We start from the raw sequence: 22,301 nt of genomic DNA, 5'->3' as shown, positions 1-22,301 counted from the left end.
ATTCTCAACTAACTTTTTGAATTCAGTGAATTTTTCCAGCACTTCAGATTTGTTATGCATGACATATACAAATATTTTCTTTGAGTAGTCATCAAGAAATGTCACAAAATATCTGGCCTTGCCAAATGACTGCGTTTCCATTGGTCCACAAACATCGGAGTGAATTAGTTCAAGCAAGTCTTTACTCTGAGACCCTTGAGTTTTAAACGGTAAACGTGTTTGTTTTCCTTCCTGACACGTTATACATTTCACATTGTTTGCAGGTACACCAAGCTTTAAGTCGGCAGCATTCTCACTCAATTTATTCAAGCTTTGAAAGTTTAGGTGCCCCATTCTTTGATGCCACAGGTACACATCTTGCTCAATAACATCTGATGTGCATGCATGTGCTGCAGACACGTTTAAGCGATACATATTGTTTATCAAGCTTGCTGTTGCGACTACAACATTATCTTGGTTAAGTATAATACAGCCATTTTTATTAAACTCCACTTGGCAGCCATTCTTAATTATTTGACTTACTGACAGCAAGTTTGTAGCTAGTTCAGGTACATAGAGCACATTTTTAATCAATATTTCATTTTGTTGACCTCTCTCATTATGAACACATAAGCTTATTTTTCCAGAGCTGTGAACAGATAATGACTTGTTATTAGCAACTTTAATAGTTTTTATATCTGGATTTGTTTCTTCTATGAACAAATTTTTGTGTTTGGTCATGTGTACTGAGGCGCCAGAATCAATATACCAGTCATCAGAGTAACCAGAAGATGCAATAAATACAGCCGCATAGGATGATTGGTTGTTTTTACCTTCTTGGTTCTTATTAGGTTTTGATTTACAGTCAGGACTTTTATGACCATATTTGTTGCATGTATAACAGCGAGGGCCTTTTGAAAATCGTTTATTTTTGTTCTGAAACTTATTAAACTTCGAAGCAAAAGCAGTTGAATCAGTTACAGTTTCTTTAACATCTTGTAGAAGTTTAGATTTTATTGAATCAGAGCTAATCTTCATACCTGAACTTTCGATTGCTATTATCATTGGCTTGTAACTTTCAGGAAGGCCGGACAATAAGAGTGTACCAAGCCATTCGTCGTCTACATGAAAGCCAATGTTCCTTAATTTATGTGCTGTGGTTATTATTTTGCTGACATACTCCTCTACATTTGAACATCCTGCTAGTGTAGTATTGCACAAGTCTCGCAGTAGGCCAACCCGGCGTGTAAGTCCTGAATCGTCAAAAGCACGGGATAAGTTGTCCCAAACCTCCTTAGCAGTAGTGGATTCTTGAATATGAATATAATTCACGGGATCCACCAGAAGAATTATCTTTGACCTGGCCTTGGTGTCACGCTTTTTGTCGAGTTCTTTGGGTGGATTTTCGATGCAATCCCATAGTTCCTCGTGTTCCAAGTAAGTTTTGACTGCAAATCGCCATGTCGCGTAATTCTCACGGCCGGTTAATTTCTCTATTAATGCCAATGAGTTATTTGACGACGACATGTTGTTGTCGGAAAAGTCTTTTAACCGAGCACGTTGCGTTTGCGGCTTTGTGAATTTCGAACTTTTAGAATACTGAGTTTACTAACTTTTATTCACTGATTTTAACTAATCGGACACTCTGGGCCCATAACCTAATGACTTTTTAATGAAACAAGTAGTTTTACTTAGTAAAAATAGCAAAAACTTTAATAATTATCATATACAATACACCGGCTAGTAATGTTCACGGAGCAGAGAGAGACCATAGATTAAAAATACAAAACTATAACTATGCTGAATGGAACAAGGGAAATTGAGTACAAGGCGCAAAATCAAAATATTACAACACCATGTAAGGATATCCATATTTTAGTAGTTAGTGGCTGAACTTCTTGTTTGTCGTTACCGAGGTATAGTTGCTTTTTAAGATACTTTTTTTTTGCGGCAAGGAACCCAAGTCCAAAGCCATGAGAATAGGCAAAAGTTTGTGATTTCTATATTTTTTGGTAAGGTATGATCTTAGTTACTAGTCTTCTCTTTTCCTCTCACTTCAAGAAATTTGTTTAATGTACCTAATCAAACAATAGCTGTAATTACAATCGTCATCATTTCAAAACTATTTTCCATGACAGCTTTACCCCAATTCACAACACACCTACAAACACTCAAAGCCAATGGTGTCCCGTTCTCACACGACAAACGGAACGTTTTTCTCGGCAATACTTGGCATACATTACAAAAGTTTGCAAACTATAGTCACTTGACACCGCTGTCGTCGACTGTACCTCGGTATATAGAGGTATATTGACAGGTTCGCCGATTCATGCGAGGTGACAAACTTTTGTATGTGTATGTATTTTTTTCTTTGTAACAGTTTGGTACTTGTATTTGAATTATGATAGTTAAAAATAGTGTTCTGACTGGTTTGTTAGTACAAAACTTAACCTACTGGTTTGAATTCTAAAGTTATTAAAATGTAATACTTGTATAAGTAGAAAGAGTATTAAATAAAATGTGTGTACCAGTGTTCATTAATAGCAAAGATCGATTCAAGAGTTGCTCAAAGCAATCAGTAATTAGTAGAATAGATAAAGGGTATCCTAGTTTAGGTCAGACCGCACAGAGGTCATGAAAAAATGAAACAAGATATTTTTTTTAGGTTTTAATATTTTTTACACAATTCGTAGCATTCATAATGCCGACACAGTTTCGTCAGATATCCTCCACATCGCCGTCAGCGTGGCTGTTACTCCATTTATATAAACCTGTTACTATTCATTGTTTACTTTCCATTTATTATATGTACTTCGCCGAAATTATACAATACAAATATATAATTAACTTTTTCCATCGAATTGAAATCGTAACGCTGACAGACGTGCATTTTCACCATTTTTAGTAGCTATATTTACAATAACTTGATGACTTTCAAATCATTATATATAATGTACATATACATATATAATAAAGAGAAAAATCAAAATAAAATTCTTCAATTAATACATTAATACCTAACAACTACTATTTAAGATTTTCCTCTTAATAAAAATATATTACACGCAATGCAAATAACAATAATATTTGTGTATCAACAAAGTCCGGTGTTGCAAGAGAAAAAAATCTTTTTCTTTCCAATTTATTTAATACTGAGACTTCATTGGGGAAAAACTGTATTTATACAAAGTAAAAATGACGTATGTATAATATTTAATGATTAATATTTACAAAAGTTAACAAACTTCTTTCTAAAATGAGACGCTAAGTTGCGACACGACTGGAGCGACGTTCGGAAACCCTTACTATTCCATTGTTAAAATTCGTATTTCTAAACGAATGAATAAAATCTTATTATTTCGCTAACAGGTAAGAGAAAGAATATGAGGAAAGAAAACATAGTGTGCTTTATTACATTATATTTATATATACGTCATATACAGTCGTGTTGCAAGTTAAAAGACAATATGGTGGTCTTAATTAGGCTAGAATAAAGCTTGTTCTCGGATAACTTAGTCTGCTATCAAAGTTTATCGCAGCTAGGACCATGATGACATTTTATATCTCCCGTTCGTATACATGACATAAGGCCGTAATGCGACGCATTACTATAAAATGGTTCACGTGAAATATTTTTGGAAAACATTGTAAACTAGTACTGTACTGTGAGCGGTAATATTCCATCGTATACATTGTTTGATATTTATTTTTAGTTTTTTTTTACAGTTGCTAATTGTTTGATGTTTATCATCTACTGAGGTGATCGTCATCACCGTTCATGACAAACATCGTTTATTCTATAAATTAACACTCACAGTAAAGCCGTCCCGTGGTGACTCCAATCACTATACTTTAGAATTCCATTACATTTACGCAAAAAGTTAATTTTAACACCACGGAGTAAATTGTAATCTAGGAGAAGCTCACAGATTCTCATCAGTCATGAAAATCACACAATTATAAATATTATATGTGTGAAAGATCCGCAGATTAAAGTATAAATAAGCGAGCGTCCCTCGCGCCGAACACGGCCTCTATACTTTTTCAACTTATTCTTTTAATCTGCATATCTTTAAGTGTATGGTCTCCTGGTAACATAGAAGGCAATCAATATCAGGTATCATCCACAAGACAAAAAATAGACCTAAAAATCTCATTTTTTTAACATTGTAAAATATCATTTTGTGATTCGTATACATCGGTTACAAATTGTGCTACATTATCGAACACCAAGGCAAGGTGAGAAACGATATTCGATATACAATATCATTACAATAAATATATAATTCAAAGATATGTATTCAAAATGTTTTCTGTAAATTAAACGCGGACAATTAATTTTCAAGAAATTGACATTCGTTATAGATGTACAATTTGAGCTTGATAATTACATTTAATAAATTAGTTGGTAGGTAACAGACGCAACACGTAAACGCAATTTACAGTTATACATTTGAAAATAATAAGGAGCGGCGCACAGGGCGCGGCCGCCGACGTCAGTGGCCCGCACGCGTCGCCCGCACGCGCGTCCGCGCGGCCTGTCCGCGCCGCTCCTCAGTAACAAACAAACGTTGCTTCGAAAAACCTAAAACCTATTAATACAACTCCTTTACAAAAAGAAAGTCCCATATCTATTACCACTCTGTCGACAGCGACCCAAGTACTGTGATAGTTACAACTTACACAACTATTCAATTATTTATTTATATTTACGTAATAACAATACACAATTAGCTATAAATATTTATACGATAACTATGAAACCACATTATTGTTACATTCATCAACTTTGCTCCTATTGTTCCGAGTGATAAAACCGTTATTTATAATAGGTGATTGCACCGTTATGTTTCAGCGTCCATGTCACTTCGCGTTTAACATTTACATTTTTACTTTAACCATTAAAGTTGACTTCAAAACTTAATTTTAGGAGATCGTATACTGTTTCAAATATTACAAAAATGTCGCGTTTTTTATTTTAGAGTTTTATGTACATGTAGCATCGTTCTCCTGTATATATCACGTGCCGGAGTCAGGTGAGGCGTCGAGGCCCGCGCGGCGGTGCCGAGCGCGGCGCGAGCGGGCACGGGGCGCGGGCGGCGCTAGGCCCGGCCGATGTCAACGTTATTCATATCTGGAAATAAAAACACAAATATATTGACGTTTCCTTACCTTATTTACAACTGAATATATTACACATTAATTATGCATTTTATTCGAAAGCCGTAACAGCGTAATTATGATTCTGTCAGGTATCAACGACTTTCTTTGAAATATTTGAGCTGAGTTGGAATTACGAATGGGTCAATTACAATTTAAAATGCATAAAAATATTTGACACTATTCATATAAAGGTCAGATGAACTTTAATACCGAAATACTTAAATGACATTTACAATTATCGTAATCATAAACTGTGTGTGCAACAAGATGAATGCATTTTGCATTCATTGTGCATTTGTAGGTAATCTAGGAAATTCGTGGGAATCGGTCGAGTTGTCTCATTCAAATTAGGATCTTTGGCAATCTTTAAGTTTCTAGTATATTATAGCACCATTAGACATTTAGATAATGCTAACATAATTCTACTGCTTTTGACCAACACATTGATTATGATGCAAGTAAGTGGTCTCAACAAAGTCTAAAATGTTGCGACAAGATTTGTTTTGTTTTGCAATATATCTGTATTTACCTAATCACTAATCACTTATTTTATATGTTTTAAAAAACTTACATATATTTTTATTAATGACTTTTCCTCATTAGTCTTCTTCAACTACTAGGGTAGCATAAATCAAAAGAGATACTCACATGTACAAGAATGCAGGTTGCATTAGAGATGGTGGCCGTAATATTCGGCTGGGTAGTGCGCGTACCCCTGGTGGAAGGCCGGGTCCGTGGGCGGCCTATGCATCATCTGCTGCCCGTCCATCATGTAGCCCATGGTCGCCTCCGGACTGTAGGCCCCGCTCGGCCCCGCATGCGGGAATACTGAAGGATAGAACACTGCCCGGTTAATTAGGCTGGCTGGTTCAGCTTTAGCTGGTTATTGTTGAAAATTATGACAAAGTACAAATAGAAAAAAATACAGTTTTCGCTTAGCACATTTTTTTATAAATATAAGATTTTCTTTGCAAGATTTAGAAGTAAACTAGCTTCCGGTCGCGGCTTCGCCCGCATGGTGTGTTGATAAAAAGTATCCTTTGATCATTCTAGTACCACCACAAATATGTGTACAAAGTTTCATGAAGATCGATTAAGTAGTTTTTGCGTGAAAGCGGAGCAAAAAAACGGATTTTCGCATATAATATCAGACACAAAAATCATTAAAATCAGAAAGAATATTTCCTCCATTTTTGCATTGTGAAGTAGAAATAAGCGAAAAACTATAGGCGTAGTTTTATACATTAGCGGTGTAGTTGTCCCTTGCTCTCAAGGTGCAATGGTGCGTACCATCATAAAGACCCCATGAGGATGTCGGAAATCGACGTCTATAATGGACGAACACCATTACAACGCGATTGATAATCCCATGGATATATCGCGAGCGGAAGCCATAACAGTTTTGTGGTAAAATTGAACGGATTTCTTGAGTTTTGCTGTTGCGTTTCTTACAATGGCTGGGTGGAGTAGTTTTGAATGTGAGGGCAATGTAGAAATGAAGACATTTTCGTTTGCATGTATTTTTCTTGTTTTAATATTTTTCCAACAATTTTATGATTTTAACAAGAAGAATATTTTAATTTATTATAAGTTGGCAAATAATTGATTCTACTGTTATTTTTTGGGAAATTAAGTTTTAATCTTCATCTGCAACAAAGCCTTATTGCATTAGCTGGTAGAGCAAAAACACTACAATAAATGACATTTCTTAGTCAAAAACAATAACGACTTTCCTCCTATTTTATTTTGATCGCGAAACGTTATTCGGGATGATTTTTATTGCTTTTTTCGCAAACAATGCAAAAGTGGGTGATTGAGTCGGTCCAGTGACGCGTGTCTCCTACCAGGGCCGCAGGAAGCAATAACGGGCGCACAGGGGCACAACTACCAGGATACTATGATTTAGTAGGAAGTCATCTTGGCGACGTCAGTCTAAGACTGCTTCAATTTGCTGTATAGAGACGAATTTTATTTAAATGTTCAGTCATACTATATTCGGGTACACCGTTTATTGGTTTTGTATTCAAAATTAATTTTGTTAATCAGTACCTACATTACATTTTTTAAATTATTTCCAGGTACGTTGTGAACGCAATCATTGTTCGGCCACTGACAAGGTCTAATTACCGCTTCAACTGTTAATCATTCCCATGATCGGCGAGCTAACAAAGCGAGCCGCTAGTTTTCAAAAATATGAATATTAATTTCGCTTTTAATAAATGCATCGGTGACGAGAGAACGGATTTTAATCCTCGGCGAATGCCCAATAAACGATCGTTCGGTGCTCCAACGAATTGTAATTTACAGTCAGGCGCCGTAATGGGTCGCATCAGAGGGCAATTTATGCGCTTATAATAAATTCATTAGCGCAGCGACATGGCGTGTATACACGTGAACTACTGAGATAGACCGGCAGCGGCTGTGTTCCCGCCCTAATGGACGACACCTTGCGTCACTCCAATATCATTACTGATTTGTATGGACATCATTGGAAATCCGTACTGATATTATAAGATTATTTACGCGCTGAAAACACTATTTTTGGACAGCAAAAACTTAATAGCTGAAAATAACCCGAGCGAATCGCTGCAAATACCTCTAGGAGGTTGGCAAACGAAACACGGGGAACATATCGCACGCACTAGGAATACATAAACGCAGGGAGGCCGCACGACAAATAATATAGTGATTGGAAAAGCGCCTTTTGGCTTGACCGCAGGAAATGCGGTGGCCATTTTCTTTAGTCCATTGCCAAAACAATTTTCCATCTATCCTTCCACCCCTCCGGTTTTTCCATTTTCCGTCGTCGGCAAACTTGGCCGGGCGGCCACATCCGCCCGTTTGGCTCGCGAGATGTGCCCGGTTTATGTACTCCCGGTGTTTGGTGTTGCGATATTTGAGTGCTGACAGCCTGCTAACTTTAATGCGATACCATTTTGTAAAACGAATGCATTCTCACAATAGGATAGACAGATATAGCGATTTGTTAGAAAATTCAAGGGAAATTGACACTTATCTTTTGAGTCGGTCATCTTTTTATAAGTTTTCATTGTTACGCATACGTAGTTCCGAAAACAATGTAATTGTTAATGTAAAAATGTAAGTTACTAATTACCAAACTTTTCCGGAACAAAATTAACAAGAAATGAAGAAAATGCCTGTTTCTTTCTAATCTTGAAATAGAAAAAGGGGGGCAACATCCACACATCTAGATAAAGGTACCAGGGTAGCATACATCGCCGATAGTCGACGGAGGGGCGAGTGATGGATAGCTCGGGACGGGTCAACGAATTCGGACATTATTCTTTTTTACCCTTCTTGCGTTCGCAGGAGTAAGCCCTTTTTCTGCGACGTCCTTTTTTTCCCCCGAACGGAATTTTTGTTGGCTACGTACGGGGGACCCGGGAACGTTTTATGGACTGTGCTACAATTACAAAGTAAAAATAGAATTGGTCGTTTGTAATTCTATTCCATATTGTCGACGGGATGGCAAAAAAAGGTTTTATCGACGGATATTTTGGTTTGTGATTCGCAAGCGTTTTAATATTCTTTTTCTTGAAACTAAAGTGTCTACTTTAATTTTATAGCTTGGTCAAATCATTTGAAATTAGGTTTACCAATAATGCTCGAGACAAAACAAAGCAGTTAAACAGATGGTGACATAGATTTTCTCAAAAAGGCATCTGCTCACATTACGGTACACTCTCAAACTATCGGTATCAAAAACAATACACTCTATTTTACTCAGAGTAAAGTAATTCTATCTCTAATCTACTTTCTAAACGCAGCTGGGACGGTACCAGGCAGTCATAATTCCACGGGCGGTCAGCGCTAAAAGCTAGAACATCCTCATGGGACGGCGGCGTTACTGGCCGCATGCGACGGCCTGCATACTGTATGAACCACTCCGTACTTTGTGGTCAGCAAACTCGATTTTAGACTTCAAAGTCGTTTCGGGGCGTGCTAGGAGAATTTGAAACGTCCGAGCCGATACGTGATGCGGTCACAACGCGTTAATGTCCCGGTAATGGCGTCTTGAATTTTGGATATCGAATGGTATTGCCGTTTGAAGTTGTTCCCTTTTTTAAACTAGTTATTAGAAAGAAAAGGGTGCTGTATTGAGTAGATGATCTATCTAACTAGGGCGTCATTACTTGAAGAAACTTATACCATCGCTTTTAAAAATACTTATACTCATTTTACTTTAAGGATTTTTATGTTTGTTTACTTGAGATTAAGTTATTTTTTCTCGTAAATGGATTGTTATTCTTGCAAAGAAAATCTTCACGAAACAAATATTCAAATAAAAATCACAGCTGTATAAGAAAAATGTTACCTGCTCTATTTGACTGGTCTATCATTGGCTGCACTATCCTACGTCTCGCGTTGATAAACCTGAAACAAAACACATACAAATTATTTCATATAGTTTGAGAATCTTATAAATACTGAAAATAATACAGGAAGATTTATAATTCTGTTAATAAATTACACTGTTCAATATTATCAGCATAATCTTAGTTTTCCGTTTGTACAAAAGTTCTTGCACAAACAGGCGGGAAAAACAAGTGAGCAATAATGAATTATGTCAGATTCTGCCGATCCTGTGTTTTGCAAGTCGAGCATATATTAGTACCAGGGTAGCATGGCTTGTGAAGATGTAAACATATTGACCATCTGTTATCACAGTTCGTCATTTAATTTATGCCGTCAACAAGGAGAAAATTGGAGTGAATAGGTTACAAGTTTTTCTTTACGAAAATAAGGGTTGTTCCATGGAATTGTACGAAAATTTGGGATAAATTCCAAATAGATAAGATATACGAGTTTTATCTGGAAACTGTACCCACTACTGAAATAACTTTAGATTCGCTTATCAAAAGGTTTCAAATATCATTGGATAATATATCAAGCTAGGTAGTAGGAGAGCATCCCTCAGAAGGGAGTGACCGGGGGCTATCTCGGCCGGCTTTATGAAAACTAATGCCTTCATTTGGCGTCGGCTCCGGCCACCGGCGATAAGCTATGTCGCCCTAGTACCTCGGGATTACGATTTTGGGATTTACCCTGGACAAGGGGGGGTGACCGATAAAACTTTTGTGGAAATTTCAGTTCGTGTTTGTAATTTAAATGTTTGCAAACTAGCTTATGTTATTATGAATTTTGTAGCTTCATTATAACTACTGAAACCGCAGACCTACACATAATTATTTAATTTTATTGCATGTTTGTGTTCCAATTTTATCATACATTATTTTTTAAATAGTTCGGAGTATCTGGCTATTTAAATGCATAAATCTCTAGGAGAACCAATTTCCGAGACGATTAAAGGAATAAATGTAACAGGCGAGAAAATAAAGTTTTTCCTGTGTTTAGTTACATAAACAGCAGGTGGCAGAGTGAGCTATTACCTGGGGGTAATAAATACCGTTTTTCCCTAATTAACGCTTAATTCGGGGTGGGGTCGTGCGCACCCCCACGGCTTAAGACCCACAATACCGATTTTTACGTCGCCAGTGACAAAATGAAAGTAGCCTAATGTTTTATGTGACTTCTTAGCTTAGAAACTGAAAGATAGTACCAGTATTATGTTTGTAATTCATGCTCGAAAATATATATTTTGATTTTGCCACCTCTTTTGAGAAATACCTCGTCCAATACTTCGTACCAGCAAAAGATCTTTTGTTGAACTAAAAATTTATTAGCAACAGAATTGTTCTCCGCCAAATAACTTTCCCAAAGTCCTGGTAAATGTAATCTTACGTGATATTGTAATTCCAAATCAAGTAAGGATAAATTTTTAAATAATGAAATCTGGCCCGACGGTGTCATCTGTCGGCGATTCAGACCTTATAGACCTATCGTGCAGAACGGAGAACAGATTTAATATTTGATTATGGATATACACGACACGAATTTCATATCGTTCAATTGCAAAAATGTAAAACGATCAGTTGATGGAATCAAGGAACTGTGCGACTTCGCTGATATCATAGCCCTACAAGAAACGTGGCTTATGCCACATGATCTACCTTTTCTTGATACTATTCACGTGGACTTTGGCAGTACCGGTACATCGGCGGTAGACACAACAGCTGGCATCGTGAGAGGCAGGCCGTACGGCGGGGTGGCGTTGTTGTGGCGCAAGTCAGTGTTTCAGAATGTGTCAGTGATACCCTGTGTAAATCCGCGAATCGCAGCAATCCGTATTTCGTTAAATGATCGATCTGTGTTAGTGTTAAGTGTATATATGCCCGTCGACTGCAGTGAGAACTTACCCGAGTTTACGGACTGTTTAGGCGCAATTAGTGCAATCATACAGGACAGCAATGTAGAGTCAGTATTTGTATTGGGGGATTTTAACGCACATCCCGGTGAACGTTTTTGTGATGAGCTCCTAAGCTTTTCACGCGAGCAAAGGTGGATTTGTGCGGATCTAAATCATCACAATTTGCAAGGTACTTTTACTTTCATTAGTGAAGCACATAATAGTAAAAGGTGGTTAGACCACTGTATTGTTACTCAGGCAGCTGCTATCTGTATTACAGATATATATGTGAAACATGACATATATTGGTCTGATCACTACCCACTAGTTATTAAGTGTAATTTAAATATAGTATTGCATAAAACTCAATTAAAAACATCACCATGTAATAAAGTACACTGGGGTAATAGAAATGGATCTCAAATTAATAAATTTAAAAATATATGTAATGCTAAGTTAAAATATGTAGATTTCCCGATAGAGTTTCAATCTTGTAGTGGTAAACATTGTAATTTATATAGTCATAAGCAAATTATAGATAGAATGTATATAAATGTAGTAAATATTTTATGTGACGCTGCACGTTTCTCTTACGTAACAAATAAGGGTAGACGTAAAAAGCTGCTGGCTGGTTGGAATAAACATGTGAGCGAGGCTTACAGGAATGCTAGGCTAAAGTTCAACATATGGGCATCTAGTGGTAAAGCAAGTAACTCGGATACGTTTACTGAAATGACACAGGCACGTAAAGAATTTAAAAGTAAATTAAAGTGGTGTCAGAACCACCAGGAACAAATCAAGATGGATATTTTAGCTAAGCACCATTCAAAGTCCGATTTTAAAAATTTTTGGAAATGTACGAATAATAGCAACACTAAGCCTAGTATTCCTGTAAGTATCGATGGAGTCTCTAGTCCCAAAGAAATAGCCAATTTATTTAAAGACTATTATTCCATTAAGTCTCCGCTGGGTCCGCCATGTCGGGATAGTGTCGTCTGTCATACTGATATTACAACAATGGTGCTTGCAAAAGATGTCAAAATTGCTATAAAGAAGATGACAGGAGGTAAATCCCCCGGTCATGATGGACTCAGTGTCGAACACTTGAGACACGCTGGCGACCATCTACCTCGAGTGCTTGCCATGTTGTTTAACATGTGCATAAGTCACGGATACCTTCCCCACGGATTGATGCAAACGCTGGTGGTACCAATAGCTAAGAACAGGACAGGAGACATGGCAGATAAGACCAATTACAGGCCAATTTCTTTAGCGACTATCGTTGCCAAGGTACTTGACAGTGTGCTTAACTCTTATTTTTCTAAGTACATACAACTGCACGACGCTCAGTTCGGGTTTCGAGCTGGGTTGTCCACAGAGACAGCGATATTTAGCTTGAAACACACTGTCAAGTATTATACGGATAGACGAACTCCCGTCTATGCCTGTTTCCTGGACCTGAGTAAAGCATTTGACTTAGTGTCATACGATGTTTTGTGGCAGAAGTTAGCAAGTTCTGGAGTGCCACCAGAGTTGGCATCAATCCTGAGGTACTGGTATCTCAATCAAGAGAATCGTGTGAAGTGGGCGGGTGAACTTTCGGATGCGAGCAGGTTGGAGTGTGGGGTGCGGCAGGGGGGTTTGAGCTCACCCCTACTCTTCAACCTGTACGTAAACGCCCTGGTTGAGGAGCTCAGCGGCATGCATGTCGGCTGCTATGTTGATGGTGTTTGTTGTAACAACTTCAGCTATGCGGACGACATGGTGCTGCTGGCCCCCTCAATCGGAGCTCTCCGGAAGTTGCTCGCAGCTTGTGAGTCTTTTGTGGCTTCACACGGACTTATATATAATGTGAAAAAGACTGTTTACATGGTTTTTAAATCGGGTCCCAAAAGTCCACCAGTACAGCCACTTCACCTGAACGGTGAAGCGTTATCTAGAGTGTACCAATTTAAATACCTTGGACATTGGGTCACCGATGACTTGAAAGATGATGTCGATATGGAGAGGGAACGCAGATCATTGTCAGTTCGGGCGAATATGTTGGCACGCAGATTCTCCCGTTGTACAGACGCAGTTAAAATTACATTATTTAAAGCGTATTGTACATCACTGTACACGGGAGCTCTGTGGGCTAACTATACTCAGAGAACATACAATGCTCTGCGGGTCCAATTTAATAACGCGTTCAGGGCGCTGTTGCGGCTTCCACGTTTCTGTAGCGCATCAGCAATGTTTGCTGTTGCGCACACAGATGGCTTTGCAGCTATATGGCGTAAAAAGACCGCATCATTCATCAGTCGGTTGCGTGGAAGTCGCCACAGCATCTTGAGTGCTATAGCTAATAGACACGACTGCCCACTAATGTGGAAATTAGTGCAGAGGACTAAGTCCCTGCTTACTATTATATATTAATTGTATTATGTACCTAATGTATGGATCTCAGTTATCTGAATAAAGAAGTTTATTATTATTATTATAAATTACACCACCCCCCCGAGTTCTCGCGAAATGCGAATTCTCAGCGCTCACTGAAGGAATTCCACTCAACCCCGCATACTCATTATTTAATTCGCTTTCAGGTAATTAAAATCCAAAAACTTGGAAGTCGAAATTAAATTTTATACTCTGTAGGTACGCTGTAAGACTTCCATCCCTATTTTCTACCCTCGTGGCGTCGGACGTGCTTGCCGGATCAAATCACCTTTTTAACTTTCCCTATTTAGGGAAAAGCCGGGGAAATCTAGCAATTGCAATAATAAGTTGCTACCAGGACATCATGAGATCGAGTGGTCCGCCCCTATTATCGTTACGTAATGTTATTCTCTCGACCGAATGTGTTTTTCTACTAATTATAATTATGTATTATGTATGTGCTGTTTGTTATTTTTGTGTGATGTTAGGGGTATCAAGATAAGTATGAAAAGCTATTAGGTTTTTGTACACCATATTTGTCATGGTTTCCCAAAATTATCACAATATGAAAATATTTGTGAAAGATGCAAATTGCAGTCACAAAACACCACAAGCAGACAATTTTAACACCAACAGAATCACCATAAAAGCATCACCTAATAAAATAAAAACAGTGCTCCCCTCCCGAGTATCAGATGACGCGGTAATGTACCAAATCTTATTACAATTAGTCGCATTTGCATACCAAACAGATATATCAAGCGCATGTGCAATAATGTGCATCAAACAATTGTATCGCCAACCCTTCCGAACAAATCCAGATCGCTTATGATTTATGCGCCCCTGGTATCGGGCCGACCGTTGTCACAAATAAAATAAACACACATACAAATGCAAATTTGGTAATGTCAAATGTGTGTTGGTCTATTGTTGAACTATGTTCCGTATATCATGAATTTTGTGATTTATCGCTTTTATGATGTCGAAAACAATGTATTTTGAACGTGTTTTTTTAGTATAGCCCAGAATCATAATGATTTTTTGGATTTAATGGCTCTTGTATAACGTGTACTATTATTTATTTTTAGATGACCATCTTCTTTTTAAATAATAATCCAACGTATTACGACTTAAATGCGTTAGGTTTGCTAATCAAACTTGAAAATCTGTAATTTCTGCTACTCACAATTACAATATTACAAAAGGAAACAAAGGTTGGGCAATGTAATCTTAAAACCTCATAGTTAATTGCAGCTAAAACATCAAAATAACAGTAACAGCCGCCGTCAAAATTAATACAAAGCGCGATTTAACAGATACCCTCTTAAGAGTCGTAAAATTTGCCGTTTTTGCGCCGGGGCCCCTCTCCCGACGGACAGGGGGTGCTATGGACCCCGGGTCGGCGGATGAAGAGTTAATGAACTAATCTTGATATTAACAACACATTAGACGCATCGGACGCGCGGCCATGCTTCGCTCAAGTAATTACTGGGACCCTTGCAAGGGATAGTGCCACCCCCGCGCTCATGTTCTACGTCAATTTCGTATGTTTTCGTTTAAGGGTTAATTTATTATTATTTTAATGTTTCATGAAATACATGGAATATGCCAAACGCATAATGTGATGTAACAATTCTCTTCTCTTACACAACTGCGCGGATTGACATGGCTGTTAATTAAAATTCGAGTAACAATCGATACAGTGCACACAATACATATATTTTGGAACTGGCTCACTATCACTGGTGTATTAAACCATTATGGGTGCGTGCCGAAACGGTAATTACACAACAATTATCGCAAAAACTAATCGAATCACAAAGCAATCGGAAGAATATCCGAACGTTCGTACAAAATTCATAGTGACAGTTAATTTGGGAATGCAGTGCGCGCATCGGGTCCCACTCGCGATCAGATTACTTATTCAGCAGACGTATAACATATTGCCCAAGTAATTGGTTCAAAATACAAACTTGCGCGGTACGCACGAGCCCCGGCTAATTATTTATTTACTTGCCAAATTGCTTTTTCATTATTTGCCAGTCGGGAATTTAAAACAACTTTGCAAAAATACGTTTGGCTGAAACGATCAAATATTAACCCTAAACTGGGAAGTTTGTTTAGATGTTTGCACTACAAAGAGGATCCGTGTAAGCTTAACTAAACATTTGGAGACGATAGGTACACTCAAAAGGGTGAATAATACTTGGATTCCGCAACAAATGCTGACGGAATCCGACAAATCCAGTGCGGATACCGGCCGACGGACGGATCGCGTTTTGATGTCTGAGATATCCGGAGCGGCTATGCTACCCTGGTGATTGATTGATCATACGTAGGTGAAAGATATTGCTTTAAGTTTGATTTTTACTTCTTTCTCCATATTCTTTCTTTCTTTACCGAAGCGAAATATTTTATTTTAATTAGAGCGGTGAACAACATGACATTTTGCAGCCTCCACTTACAAGTTTCAGGAGTTAACTAAAACTGAAATATAACACGAAAATAAGCGAGAAAATACCAGTGGTCGAAAACAAAAGGTCCAAGCGTCACGTACAAATACGTCTAATCCACGGAGTCCGGGAGGACAATAAATATTTTTCATGAAATCCACCGGCATCGGCGGCGCATACAAACTGCCTTAAATCAGGCAATTATAGGTGTGACCAGTAAATATTATAACCAGGGGATCAGGAGCCGTGTAGAGATTGTTAAGGATATTGGCTATGTTGTTTTCGTAATGGACTCTTCGCTCCAAGAATGTGCGGTATCAGACGTGAATTAGCGTTATTGTCATGACTGAAAGAAATATGGCTGTTCCGTATAGGTTCGTTCAATACGAGGAAGGTGAATGTGTTCTTATAAAATGTGATTCATTTTATTTTGAAATGGTTCACGTATCAAAATGTAATAAACAGTTTTCAGATTTTTTATTATGAAAAGTTTCAGTTGTCGCGGAAAAGCCTTGAAGTATAACTTTCTCCGCTGTCCATTTCAAAACCATTTTCCGAATAAAAATAAAAGTCAACAACAACAAGAGTAAAAACAATAAATCGCACTAGTACTAATTTAGCAGGGCTACATAAAGTGGAGAAGCAAAAATCGCCTCTAATAAATTACGTTAGCGGAAAATGCTTCATTTTAAGGCGTATAGCTCCTTAATCCTATGGCAGCCTGGTAGCCGCTGGGCGTAATTACCGGGCGCAATATATCGCCAGTTCGACCTCCCGACCCCCCGAGTTTCTGGGTCCTCATCACGCGGAATGAGTAACACATGGTACTGCGTTAATTGTCGGGGCACACGGATTTGTTTTTATTCTGCGATTGCGAGGGGGACTCGACTGTGTCGCGCCATCGATTTATTTTGTTTTGACTTTCTACTGACTTTCTGCTTTTATGATTTTGTGCAACAACGTGAATAATGGCTATATTCTCCGTCTGCACTCACGTACCTATTGGTTCTGTTTTGCTTCGATACATTTACACATCTATGTGCTTAACACTGGACATCTAACTATAGTCATTCAATTAATATACGCGTTTCCAAATTTAATAGTCAGTAGGTACAATTAACAGGCGACTAATTAGACACCAAGGCATAAATCGGCAGTAAATATCTCAAAGTGTCGCAGATGGTGTCAAAACGCTTGCTCTGCGTGGCCAAGAGGTTAGCGATGAGCGGGGGATGATCAAACATTATTGGACATGGTTTTAAATCGACATTGAAAGAGAAGACTTATATAATTTGTAAGTGAAGTAGGGAACTTTGTCAGTATGTCGTATACTATTGTCAAGCGCTGATATAGTCTCAGAAGAGGCGTAAGAAATGTATTTTTAAGCCAAAACCGTTTCTTTTAATAAACGCTTTCTCCTGCCACCCAAACACAGTCGCAAATCTCAAGTCTAACCCTCGGGTTTCGCAGCCGCACCCAAGACAGGGTCGCGGATAACATGCAATTGCGATAATAGGCCGACCCGGTGCCATATTGCGCTGATTGGTGACGTGTGCGCAGAATTTATTTTGTATTACAGAACGCGAAGGGTTGAGGTGCGAACAGTTATTTATGGAGTACATCTGGCGCCGAATTTGAATTTGGTACAGGTGAAGTTGGGTGAAAAGATTTACTTGAAAGCCAAATTAGTGTGGAACGAAGTTTGGTTTTGGGTCAAGTAAAAAGTCTCTAGTTTATTATCCTTAGGGGTTAAGAATGCACTAATTTGGCAGTGTTTCAGGAAGGTTTCATTTCTGTTTGTAATTTACACAGGTATTAAGATTTGAGTGCTAATGAAAGTTTGCAATTTGGTGTGGGGGTTGTATGTTAGTTAACGTCCATCTTAAAACTGACCTCATTATGTTGCTGGCCAAAAATGTGCCCTACTCCGCGGTTTCATCCTGGTTTGTTTTCCCATGAATTTTCATAGATTACCGATTAATCCAACGTGACGATAAAACTAAAATAATGTCAATATTTTAATGATGATAACAATTAAACACCAGGAGCGCATGGTTCGCAGGCGACCGCTAATGAGTGCGGCAGTAGCGCCGGTGCGGCCGCTGCGGCCGGCGCGCGAACTAATTTGGTGCAGTGATGGATTGCGTGTGGCCGATGCGGGTCGCACCAAATACTCCCGTCTTGTATGCTGCCCTGGTACTTGCTCTAATTACGGATCATTCTCATTTATCTTCAAGTCCTACGGTAATGTCTGGGTGATATTTTGGTGGAATTACTTCTCTATTTTGTAGAAGAACTGAGGACCTGCCGTCTAGTTCCATGTTTCAGCCAGCCGAATATCAAAAGCGTAGGCAACGGATATGTATGTATGTCCAATGGAAGACACCTCCAAATGATTGATGGCCAATGCCACATAGATCGAACAACTTGTTCCGACGACGAGAAAAACAAAACTTTGTTTTAACCGAAATTGTAACAGAATGATTGAAAAATACATTTATTAAAAAACGATCGGTAAACATTCGATATTTTCGTTCTACTACCCACATGAAAGTCAGAAAACTGATTCAAAATAAACAAATCGCCCATCATGCATTTCATGGCTCGTTTAGATAAATAAAATACAAATTTACAACACGGAAATCACAATAAATATAACAAAAAGCTTTATAATTCTGTTTACAGACGCGTCATGTTCCGTTTCCATAAGCGAACATGAAATAATGCGGATTGAGCAATGAAATTATTATTTAAATCTATTTACGAAACCCTTTTGTTAATAGACGTGAGCCATTTGCAGAAATGTACTTAAGGGTTGGTTCGACCAACGTAAAGGAGCATAGACAAAAACTGGAAACGAAGGAGGTCTTTCAACACTTCGTATTAAAAACCTAATTGGAAGTTAGGCGGGTAATGGTAAAAACAGAATGCTAAATTCAAATAAATTGAAGGAACGCGATGGGGCGCTCTGGCCGCCATCACCTCGCGCGCCCATTTGTCAAATTAATGATGGACGGATCAGAATTCTAAGCGGCCACCTGACGCGCGGTGACGTCACGTAAAAATGTCTTTATTTCCACGGACATGTGGCTCAGGTCACGGTTTTCGAAAAGGTCTAGAAATACTTGTAGTTTTGCAAATGATTTCTTGGAAAGTGTAGACAGGGATAGGTCTTAGGGGTGTACGTAATAAACCGATCTTTGGTTAACTATTTTTGTTTACTAACAACCTAATATGAGAGAGCAAAAGATAAACAATTTCCTAAGCAAATAAATGATCATCTAACTAATTCAAAACATCTCTATTCCGTTTACATTCGGTTTATTGCTCACTATGATGGTGCGTTCGCGTGTTAACCTCGTCGAATTAGCTGAGCACGTTGCTTAATCGCGTTGTCGCAATCGTACGCTAACAATGGTCGGACCGACGGCCTTTTTGCCTTTTTTACCGACAGATAAGGCCTTTGATTGTCCCCCACAGTTTCTAGCGTGCATCAGTCTATACTTTATGCTCAGGTTAACGATTAAACGCAAATAGCTCGCCAATTTGACGGAGTTTTGTAAAGATGCGACTTTTAGGCGCAATTAAAATTCGCACTTATGTGTGCTTATAGCAAATATAGATTTTATAGAAAATTTAGTTTTATTTTGGCAGTGTGGGCTTTTGTGTATGTTTTTTTCAGAACTGCACCTTTGAAATGAGACCCAATTCATCAATCTCCCGTATCTAAAAGGTTGCCAATTAAAAATAATTAAAATTCCAATGAGGCAATTACAAAAAAGTCCTTCTTCCGCGGTAATGTCACTGTCAATTGGCAACCCTGTGCATATAGGACGTAAATATATTACTTGGGAGTGGGAATGTTCTAGATAAAGAGTTTGATCGAGAAGGCTCTCAGTTGGTATCGTTTCCGATGTTTTTAAACTGGACGTTTTGTTTGATACATTATATTAATGGACGGTGCGCTGCTACCATAAGTCTCAGACATTTGAGTGTACGGTTTTATTTATTGGGTCCGAGACCGTAATGGGTCAACTTGGATGAGATATGAGAAGCGTGATGTATTGTTTCCTAATACACACTTTTAGAGCTCTGATTAGGAGATAAACAATTCATTCCTGTTCCATTGAGAAATAATTCGTTTGAGAAGTCTTAGAAATCCAGTTTTGAAAAAATAAATTCTTGTATAGAAACTCTTTTTGGAAGACTTCTTGGTGAAGCAAATGTTTTCTGGCCTCGTTCACATTAAAACTTATCTTCCTAATAACTTAAAATAGCAAGTGCAACAGCAGTTATACTGAGTACGCACCTGTATGGAGACAGTACCGTTGTGTGCAAGTTTATGCGCTTAAATGCATTGTACCGGTGCAGCGCACTGAACCTATAGTTCCTTGTTAGTGTTTGTTTGTTAATTCTTACAGATCTGTGCTGCACATTAACTTTATCTTGGATAAGTAGGTCCTACACCTCTTCTTTGCATTTGGTATGTAATTGTGACATTACTCTTTTTCGCACCTAAAAACTGTTTGGTCAGCAATTTGAACTCCATCGGCTCGTCTGCATTTAAAAGCTAAATTCTTCATTTAAATTTCTACATACTTAAGTTCTCACGTTTTACCAGTGACTGTAGATCGTAACTATTTACCTAAGCTACCTCAAGACCATATATAGCGCGATCTACTCCAGCCTAATATCCAGTACCAGGCGATCCGATGTAATTACAGCAATACAAATTGATGAAATACCAGCGCTCCTAACGACTGTGTCTGATCAAACGATAAGACACGGCGACAAACATAAATCAGACTGCAATTAACCGTTTTAAATGGCCGCCGATTTATGATGGGTTTCAAGCGTGGGCGGCTGTTTGGGACCTTTTTCTAATTGTAGGATGCTGACATAGGCTAAAAGTTTAAGAGTCTTTCAATCGAAATTTACAGTTTTGTCTCCGCTCCCCAAAAAGGTGTCAATATTTCCCCGAACACAAAAATCGAATAAGAAAGTGAAAAATAGAATCATAACGAATAGATCCGACGGCTCGATATCGGTCGAGCCTCTATAAATAAAAGGACGTTTAAAATTTTAAGGGCCTCCAGTTCAGCGGAGGCCATTAGAGGCCCTTAACTGGTAACGAACGACTCTCGCCCAGATGCCTGCGGATACCGAACAATTGTTACTCGCGTGAAATTCGTAGCCGATTATAAAAATCGATTTCTTTTTTCGAATAATCGCCATTGACAATGTTGCCTTCGCCTGCACTATGTTGGATTGTTTATGGATGGTTAAAGGTTGTTCCCACTAACGACAATTTACATACGCCTATTTTATTGGCACATTAACCACTTACGTCGTTTCAATTTTGTACAGTTTCTAACATGTGGAATACAATGTGCTTTTATGTCAACAGTTCGAGGGTCGTAAACTATTTTATTTCGCTGTTAACTTTGTGAGAGAAATCCCATCTATCATTGTTTAGTGTAGTTTCCCTCCGTATGGCGGTAAAAGTTTATATTAACTACCTGCAGTGGGACCAGACCCTTTGGAACAACTTTTTGAACTGTAAGTAGGTAGCATTTGATTATAATAAGTTGAACGTTTGTCGATGACGCAATAACGCATCGGGGATTACTTCGAACACATTCCATTTTTGAAAACTTTCAAAACATTCGCGCGTCTTATGTAAATGCGCCGCCATTACTATGGATTATGATGATTTTATCGATTTATATTTAATTAAATGTTAAAATTTGACACTTATTAATTGTCACCGAGTTTATAAGGTTTTATAACGATGGAAATAATCAGTCAGGTCACGATTACATCGACGAGCGACCGGTTTTGTGACATGTCATAGCATTTTAAGTAATCGTTATCGATAAATCATGTTAACTCGGAATTCGATGTTTTCGAACGTCTAGCTTTTGGAAACGCCCACGGTTATTCTTGGGACGAATGATCGCTTGTGATTTATAAGTGTTAATTACAGAAACATTTTGACTTAGAAAAATGTTGAAGCCAAAATA

At 38.2% G+C, this 22,301-nt stretch overlaps 1 protein-coding gene across 5 annotated transcripts in view; it reads right to left on the bottom strand.

Moving 5' to 3' along the window:
• Nucleotides 1-3,118: 3,118 nt before the first annotated feature.
• LOC110379250 (homeobox protein homothorax) overlaps nucleotides 3,119-22,301 on the bottom strand; it is a 250,907-nt gene continuing 231,724 nt past the window's right edge. For 3 of the 5 annotated variants that reach the window (XM_021338844.3, XM_021338845.3, XM_049848791.2), the window contains 3 exons: nucleotides 9,479-9,537; nucleotides 5,791-5,985; nucleotides 3,119-5,113 (listed from right to left, as the gene is read on the bottom strand). In XM_021338844.3, the coding sequence (XP_021194519.1) occupies nucleotides 5,813-5,985; nucleotides 9,479-9,537 (232 nt within the window). In that variant the 3' untranslated portion in view covers nucleotides 3,119-5,113; nucleotides 5,791-5,812. The remainder of the gene's footprint in view (nucleotides 5,114-5,790; nucleotides 5,986-9,478; nucleotides 9,538-22,301) is intronic. The other 2 variants (XM_021338847.3, XM_021338846.3) reach the window with 1 other exon arrangement.

The sequence above is a fragment of the Helicoverpa armigera genome, chromosome 20 (assembly GCF_030705265.1).
Source record: "Helicoverpa armigera isolate CAAS_96S chromosome 20, ASM3070526v1, whole genome shotgun sequence".
NCBI lineage: Eukaryota > Metazoa > Arthropoda > Insecta > Lepidoptera > Noctuidae > Helicoverpa > Helicoverpa armigera.
Note: the sequence above shows the minus strand (reverse complement) of the source record. Positions and strands in the feature narration are given on the sequence as shown.